The following is an 8,677-nucleotide window of genomic DNA, read 5'->3' as shown; positions in this document are numbered from 1 at the left end:
AAAGTCAGCTTTTTAGTGTCACTGCTGAGATCAAACAAGATGCTAACTATGAAAGAAGGTTTGTAATGTTAAGGATGATTAGCATTTGACTCTTTAAATGCCACCTTCTCTGCTAGACCTCAAAATGCAACAGGGAACTGGAAAACTCTGTTTTTAGAATGACAATATGGACAAGGTCAAAACAAGCATCCCTTAAAACCAGCCTCCATCAGTTTTAGCTACTCCTGCTCTAAAAGGAGCATGCAACAACTTGTTTTCAGTCACTGTTTTGTTTTTTTAAAATATGTTTCCTTATGTAAACATGATCTGGTGCTTTCTAAAAAGACACACGACTTAAAGAAAAGAACAAATGCATTTCTTAATGTGCTCGCTTTGAAAAACAAAACGCAGTTTATTGGAAACTACACTTTTTAACAAGAAAATTCAACAGTATTAAAGCAAATATTTTCTAACCCATTTAACAGCTAACGAAACCATCCTTTTCTCCATTCAGCATAACACTTGTTTTTTATCCTCTCTCAAGAAAGGCTTCATGACTAGTAGCAAAAAAATTCTCCTCCAGAAGAAAACTGCTTAAGCACTGCTCCCTCAGAGCAAAAGATGTCTTCAGTAACAGTCAGCTTCATTCTCCTCTACTGTCCCCACAGTAGCAAGAATGTCCTGTAAGAGGGACAGGGGGCTTTTTTCCACATGATCACTACTTTTACTTAGCTCATCACGTAGCTCTTTTAAGTCTATTGTACCCAAAGCTAGCATCATGCTCTCTGGATCTTGAAAATCCAGCCCATTACCACCATCTGTGGGGAAGTTCTGGGCCAGAGAACCATGCCTTAGTGTCCTTTGTAACCATGCAAGGCCATCCCCTGCATGTGAATCTCCAGTCCCCTGTGACTCCTTCAGGGTACCAACTGGATAGAAATTAGCTCTTAAGCCAAGCAGTACATCACAGGCTGTCTGACCTACTGGTTTGTCACAGTCACACAAAGACCGAAACAAAAAGCTGAACAGTTTTGCTCGGCAAAATATCTGCAGCGACTTATCCTGATGAATGGAAGTAGTGACTGCAGATGAAATGGGAGCATATGGGCATTTAGAAGGGCCAAGTTGGCAAATTGTCTGAGTACAGAAAACTTCAACCAGTTCCAAACCACCAAGTCTGACTTCCCAGTCTAAGTCATGCTCCATGGTTTGGACCACTCTAGAGACAAACTGCTCTGTATCTTCCAGCGAACCTGTGCAGCCCTGTCTCAGCCACTCGGTGAAGATGCGGATCACAGCCCTCCTAGGAAAGCCCTCTGGGTCCGTTGACAATATTTCTTGAAGCTTTGTTACAATGTTCTAAATGTAAAGAGACAGAGAGAAAGCACAATGAGGGGAGGAACACACGAAGAAACAAGGGCAGCTGAAGTAAAAAATGTATTTTTTCCTTTACTGGTTGTGAAATCTGCCTGCATGAGATTTGTCAAGAAAGTTCTAAGTAGTAGAGTAGTAAACTGATGTGTAGTTCTGCTTGATTCTGCAGCGGGCTATACAAAGTCATCATACCTCTTTATTATACTGATTCCCTATGACAGGTAGCTCTGGAGCAAAGTAAGTAATGAAGGCCAAGTGTCCCACAGCAGTCACAGCACTCGCTCGTACGTAGCTTTCTGGATCATCAAGAAGATTTTCTGTAAGCCTCGGCACCTCTGAAGACAGGAGGGACTGCCTGAACTCATCGTAGTCTGTAAACAAGACAGCAATCCAAAGAAGCAAGGCTTTATTCTCTCAGGGTATGAAGCTCTTTCCAATGCAAACAGCTCTTTGCGTCATACAAGGATGTCCACTGACTGCAGGGACAGCTGCCAGTGAGCTGAGCCACTGCAGAGACCAGGCAGCTGCTCACAAGAGCACACATACTCTGTGTCAGGCTCCCCATTTTCCAGTGCTTGGTGACTTTCAGTCAAGCCTTGCTAGACACTGGAACTCAGAAAAATCCATTTACAGTTGTTCTAGCTGCAAGAAAAAAACTTTCTCTGGGCAAGTGGGGACATGGTTTCAGCCTCAAATTTATGCCTTTGCTGAAAGGAGGAAAAAATAGTCTCTCCCTTGTTGTCAAGGCCTATGGCGAAGAAGAAGAACGCAAATGCAGCACTGAGAGGGGCTGCAGGGTAAACTGCTAATGCAGCTGAGTGTGCTGGATACTTCCTTTGTGACCTGGGGACAACAGTAGATGACAACATCCCCCCTCTCTTCCAACATCGCAGAGCTACCATAGGAGAATTAACATTGCCTTACTGCTACCTGCCGCAAAGTCTGAGCTACTGGTAAAGTGGAAAATCAGGAATTAATCCATAGCATGCAAAGCAGATCTAGGCTTTCAGCCTCCTAAAGCGCAGCCCCCAGCCTGCTGAGTGAAACCAAACAGACTTCACTGCAGAGCAAACTGCAAAAAGAGACAGTATTATCTGCCACTAAGCAGTCACCCGCCTTGACATACATGTCTCAACACCCCTCAGTTTAACTTGCCAAAATTGCCATTGAGGAGAGCATAGCAATCTGAGTTCAACAGAAGAGTAGGGTAAGTTCACTAATCTTTTTGTGAGATTTTGATAATGATCTAAGAGTAAAAATCTTGACACTTCTTTTCTTAGCCCTCCAGTTACAGGTCAGAGGATGCTTGACAAGCCTGACTGACTTTCATAACGTTAAAGAAATGCTCCTCCAATCTGAACTGTTAAATCTCTGCACCTACCTCTCAAGCATTTAATCAGGACAGTGAGGAACTCCAGAGAAGAATCTCTTACTTCCCAGCAAGGACTGCACAAATGCTTCTGCAGCACCAGAAACACATCTGTAAAAGCCAAGTGACAAGCCTGAATGGACGTGAAAGGCAACAAGCCTTACTGAAGCAATCACTGTACAACCTCTGTAACATTTTATTTGATGCAATCCCTTTTGCTGCTGCTGCGTGCTTCTCTCAGAGTTCTTCAAAGTACTATCTGAGCAGCTAAATCCAAATTCAACATAATTGCAAACAAATTAATCCTAAGTGCTTTGGGCAGGAAAGGTAGGCAAGAGCATATCCCTGCCCTGGTGAGACCACATCTGGAATATTGTGTTCAGTTCTGGGCCTCTCAGTTCAAGGACAGGGAACTGCCTGAAAGAGTCCAGCGCAGAGCCACAAAGATGGAGGGAGTGGAGCATCTCCCTTCTGAGGAGTGACTGAGGGAGTAGGGTCTCTTTAGCTTGGAGAAGAGGAGACTGAGAGGTGACCTCATTAATATTTATAAATTTGTAAAGGGTGAGTGTCAGGAGGAAGGAGCCAGGCTCTGCTCTGTGATGTCCAAAGACAGGACAAGGGGCAATGGGAGCAAGCTGGAACATAGGAGGTTCAAGCTGAACATGAGGAAAAACTCTTTTACTGCAAGGGTTACAGAGCAGTGGACCAGGCTGCCCAGAGAGGTTGTGGAGTCTCCTTCTCTGCAGACATTCAAAACCTGCCTGGATGCGTTCCTGTGTGACCTGGTCTAGGTGATCCTGCTCTGGCAGGGGGGTTGGACTGGATGATCTTTTGAGGTCCCTTCTCCTAATATTCTGTGATTCTGTGATATGTGACACTAGCTGTTTTTTGTCCCAACCTGAAATAGCTCTGTTACCTTTCAAGATCTTCTCAATTTGTTGGCACCGACTGTTGGAGTAGGACAGTTCCTGCAAGCGCCCCAACCACTCGGCTGTAGCTTGAAACGTTTTCTTTAGAACCTGAAGCAACACAAAGCAGATTTACTTTACTACAGGAGCAAGCATAGTTGCCTTTATGCTAGATAAAATTTGTTTTAGCCTCAAACTTAGTTGTCATCAGAGCAATCTGAACAAAACAAAGCAAGAAAACAAAACCCCTTAATGCAAAGAACTCAATACATAAGGGCCATGTCAAGTTAAGTATGTTGGCACTGCTCTTAGATGTGATGGCTCCTGTCTTTTCAAGAACACTCAATGTATTAGTCGGTTACTTGCTCATAAGAATTTTTCTGTATATTTCCTGCAAGCTCCTCAGAACCAAGACAAGTCTCCTTTGTATTCTAATACAAGCAGTGCTAAGAAAACTACTGTCACACAATTTCACAGAATTACACCCCACTGGGGTAAGCTAATAGACTTGGATCCCTCTTTAGTTCTATACTCACAGTAGGGCTGGTGTTAGGACTCTCTAGGTATGCCAGAAGGACATCTAACAGACTTTCTATGAGTGCACCACAGCCTGAAACATGGAAAACAAAACTGAAGGACTGATACTGAGAGAGAGCAGCTGAATCACAATTCAACTGCTGAAATACAGAAAGACAAAGGATTATAAAACTGTTTTGGAGAAGAAAGCAAGTAGAGTCCTCCAAGTAAAGGAGGAACATTCAATTTCTCACAACAACTAAAACCTTTTTCATTACCTGCCCTAGCTCATCAACAGAAACTAAGGTTAGCCAGCACAGTAGAAGGAACTGGGGCCTAAACGAACAAGTTTCAGAAATGGAAGTGGTAGTCTTCTGAAAGAAAGCTCAGTGAAGGGGAATGAAAAATTTGCAGCTACAGAATAGTCAAATATTTCCAAAATTAACAACAAAAAATAAAGTTAAAAGATTAACTCACCTTTTTGCTCCAAGAGCACTGCTAGGACATCAAGAGCTGACCTCTGCACTCGGAAGCAGTTGATCAAGATTCGGCTTATCGTGCTTCCCAGAGGAGAAGCTGGACTCAGGAAGCCATTACAGAACTGTAATATTGTCATGAGAGAACGCAGCAAAGATGTGCAGGGTAAATCCACTGGCAAATGGATCTAATGGGAGGAGAGAAAGAAAAAAAGTTTTCACCAAAAATCTCACACATGACTACAGAGCAGGAGTTTTTGGTCAGGAGACAGCAAAAACTGCACTTTCTTGCATGTTTTTAAGGTATCATAGTTCTAGTAACTACAAAAAAGTTATCTTCGTCTCTTCCAAGAACTACTGCACAGATAGAAGGAGATTCTTCTCACTGCTTGGGAAACTATATATTTTGGTATATATATATATACCAATAGAATTTATATATTTTCACTGGATCAATAATTGCAGTAGAAGTAAGGTATGGTAACAAAGCTTGTGAAGAGGGATTTAAAAGTAATTGCAGTCCCTCTTTACAAGCCACAGTATTCCTCTGTTTTCCTGTTTGGAGTCTACTATGCTAGATTTCTTTAACATATGGAAGTCCTCACTGTCAAATCCTCTCCATGTTCTGTTATAAAAGTTCTCTATTATAAAAGTTTGCAACCTATCTTAATGCTGACTTTCAAAGACCAATTTGATCCCCAAGCTTTTTTCCTTCTTCTTACCAGGGAAAGCAGCTCCCGCAGATGAGCGAGGGTCTGACACAGGAGACTAACACAAGATGACTTGGAGGACAGAAGACTTTCAACAGTGGCAGGATCACTAACAGACTCATCCAGCAAACCTAGAGGGCCAAAGGAGGGAAGAGCTCAGGTTTTTAGTGAGTATAAAGGACTATGATTTTTGAAATTAATCCAGATTTTCAGGTGATGCAGTATGAATATCCCTTAAAATGTAACTGACAGCAGGATGCTGCACTTCACCACAAACACTGCTACTGTCCTTGACTACTTCTACTCTTCCTCTTCCAGTTTTGTCTGCACCAGACACTTAAAACTCTGGCAAGCAGACTAGCCTCTAACTTTGCTATCACAATTGTACCTGCATATTCCAGAGGCTGGGAGGCTGCTCTCAAAATACAGTCCATTGGCTGAAGTAGAACAGTCAGTGCCTGAATTCTCACATCTTGTGGGCTTCAAGGAGGAAACAGCAGTTACCAAAAGAAGAACACTTCAATTCCTTCCCAAACATCTGCCCCCAAATGCTGAGCAAAATAATGGTTTTCACACAGGTTTTTAAATAAGCCAGCAATGACAGAGCAATGAAAGTATTATCACAACTCAAGCCTTCCTCCAAGCTTCCCTGGCTAACTGAAAACAGAGGAGAAATGGCTCTGGAATTTATAAGCAGCCTTATTAAGCTAAGCAAATAGAGAGTAGGATTCTGTGTAAGAAGGGGGTTTAGAGAGAGGCATTTTTCTCAACCAGATGATGTCCTTATATCTTAAGACACAGGTGTTACTTAGCCTGTAAATCAGTACCCATAGATGCTGTATTCATTTAACATCTGATGATTTCTTGATGCTTTTACACTACCTGAAGGGGAGTTATGGAAGGCAGGCTTCTTAGAGGTGTACAATGAGACAAGAATCTTAAATTGCAACAGGGTATATTTCAACTGGATATACAGAAAATACTTTTAATAGTGAAGTGGTTAAGCACTGGAAGAGGTTACACAGAGAAGCTATGGTAACCTCATCCTTGGGGACATCTGAAACTTGAATGATGAATGCCCTGAGCAGCCTGATTTATCTTTGAAGTTCGCCCTGAACTGAGAAAGAGATTGAATTCGATCACTTCTACAGGTTCCTTCTAACCTAAGTTATTCTGCAACTTGTTGACAGAGTCTCAAGAACACACTTCTGCTGGATAGCAGTGAAAACTCTTACACTAGTCAGTGTTTTTTGTAAAAGAGAAAATTGAACAGAGACTACTGGGTTTGACAGGCAGTCAAACTGTGTCCATCTTAACCAACCTTGGCACTATAAAGTTAAAGGAGTTTGCTGTTTCTTCCTGAAATTGGCTCCCTGTGGGTAAGATGCAACTGTATACACATAAGCATGATATTGACTCCTTTCGTTTCTCTCTTTGAAGCTGTATTATTCTTACTATCAGTGTCTGAAGCTTGTTAGCTACTGGCATGTTTCTTGTCAACAAGCCCTACATATTAAGGAACATAGTGGAAAATGCAGTGAGGAAAAAACCAGTTCCTGGAAAGACAGCAGAGATATTAGTACAGAAAACGTTTGCAGAGTGCAAAAATTTCATTACAGTAAGTCCTACCATTTGTAGAGCCTCAGAAGTCCCACTGCCAAAGGGCCTGCTTGCATGGGGGTTAAGCGTTCCAGAGCAGAAGTCACAAGTGCCCAAAAATTGCCTTCAGTGTCACAAAACACAGGGGACCTGAGAAGAAAGAAGTGTAAGTAACATGTCCTATTAGGCAATGGAAAACAGATACATCTCATACTGATCCAAGGTCCCAGAAGATCCTTACCATGCCATGCTAAGCAAAAGATTTGCCAGCATGTGCTGTGCTTCAACAGTCTCTTCCAACAAAAAGGATTCTATTTGCTTTGCTATGCGTAACCAAAGTACTTCAGTCCATGTAGCATGACAACTGCCAAACAAACTAGTTAACAGTTTTAACGACTGCTTGGTCTGAGAGGTAGAGCTGGACTGGAGGGAGTCTTCTATCCACTTTACAATCAGTTGTGCACACACTGGCCAGTCACTGTCCTTTGTGCTGAGAGGTTCAGTCGTTTCAGACTCTACAGAGAGGGTGAGCATGTGCACCAGAAGCTGACTAGCAGCTGAAGCCACAAACAGGCTGGGATCCCCTTGCAGAGCCAAGATCACATTTATGCCTCCTGTGTGAAAACAAAACAAGTCACTGGAGGAAAGAAACCAACAGTCTTCTTATTGTGAGGGGGAGCCTTGTTGCACACCAACCATATATTATTCTAATTCGAGTACCACACAGCTTTAAATGGTGTTGGTGGGGGTTTTTACACTTTATTTTGTAGTGTCTGCAGCATTTCAATGTCAGCTAGTCCTTGACAACAAATAAAAAGCAAACAAAAGAAGAAAGTAAAATTGTTTTCACATCCTCAGGTGTTTTAATAACACAGGAAAAGAAGAAAACTTCAATATAACATTAGTAACATTAGGACTGTTGACAGCACACTTGCTGTGTGTTTATGGAAGGAGCCTGTACCATCTCTGGACGCAGCCAATAGGAAAAACATGAACGGCAGCAACAGCACTACTTTTTGATTACATGGACAGCAGCACATGCTGCACGTTAATACCACTTGTCTTTTAGGCCCCTCTGTACAAGTTGGTGTTAACAGCAGAATTTATGTACCTCTATAACAACAATGGGACTTCAAATGTGTGCAATTATTAAGAGATAAATGAGCCCCTGGTTAGCTTTTCTGCACTAAAACCATACCAAAATGTACCTTTTAGTAAGAGTTACAAATAAGAACACAGAAGACTTTCAGTAAGTTATTTTTATCATGTGTTTCATAAGATGTGCCTCTTTTCCATCTAAAAAGGGCACCATCTTCAGCATTTAGGAAAGAAAATAAGGAAAAAAGTTAGATGTATCACTAATTTAACAAAAACCCCACCACTTTACAATGACTTCAGTGTTCTTCACAAATGGCTTATTTTCATCTTAAGTAAATGATAACTCCTGTCTCTCTCATTTGAGATCTGTGCAACACACTTGAATGGAAGAGACACGGAGGATTTGGGGAGTTCCCAGTCATAGAAGTACTCACCATCATCACAGAGGAAGTGGAGGGCAGGCTGGTGCTGCATCATGCTGTGCACACCCTCCACCCAGCCGCTTCGCACAGATGCATCTTCCCACACTGCGTTGTTCAGAGGCCCATCCCTGCCAAAAAGCCTGACCACCAGCTTCTCCTGCTGAGGCCAGAGAACACACAGAGTAAATGGCAAGCAAAGGGGCTCACGGGGCGTGGAGAGGCTGCA

The 8,677-nt window shown here is 42.4% G+C and overlaps 1 protein-coding gene across 1 annotated transcript in view; it reads right to left on the bottom strand.

The window, feature by feature from the left end:
- Positions 1–606: 606 nt before the first annotated feature.
- The window catches only part of BRAT1 (BRCA1-associated ATM activator 1), a gene marked incomplete at its 5' end in the record, with an annotated part of 8,601 nt that continues 530 nt past the window's right edge, over positions 607–8,677 (bottom strand). The window contains 11 exons of the mRNA XM_010192074.1: positions 607–1,338; positions 1,546–1,724; positions 2,735–2,833; positions 3,639–3,741; positions 4,167–4,240; positions 4,624–4,810; positions 5,345–5,463; positions 5,721–5,812; positions 6,962–7,081; positions 7,173–7,545; positions 8,464–8,611. Of these exons, the coding sequence (XP_010190376.1) occupies positions 607–1,338; positions 1,546–1,724; positions 2,735–2,833; positions 3,639–3,741; positions 4,167–4,240; positions 4,624–4,810; positions 5,345–5,463; positions 5,721–5,812; positions 6,962–7,081; positions 7,173–7,545; positions 8,464–8,611 (2,226 nt within the window). The remainder of the gene's footprint in view (positions 1,339–1,545; positions 1,725–2,734; positions 2,834–3,638; positions 3,742–4,166; positions 4,241–4,623; positions 4,811–5,344; positions 5,464–5,720; positions 5,813–6,961; positions 7,082–7,172; positions 7,546–8,463; positions 8,612–8,677) is intronic.

This window comes from Mesitornis unicolor, unplaced genomic scaffold (assembly GCF_000695765.1).
Source record: "Mesitornis unicolor isolate BGI_N332 unplaced genomic scaffold, ASM69576v1 scaffold45910, whole genome shotgun sequence".
Classification (NCBI taxonomy): Eukaryota; Metazoa; Chordata; class Aves; order Mesitornithiformes; family Mesitornithidae; genus Mesitornis; species Mesitornis unicolor.
This window is presented reverse-complemented; position numbering and strand designations above follow the sequence as displayed.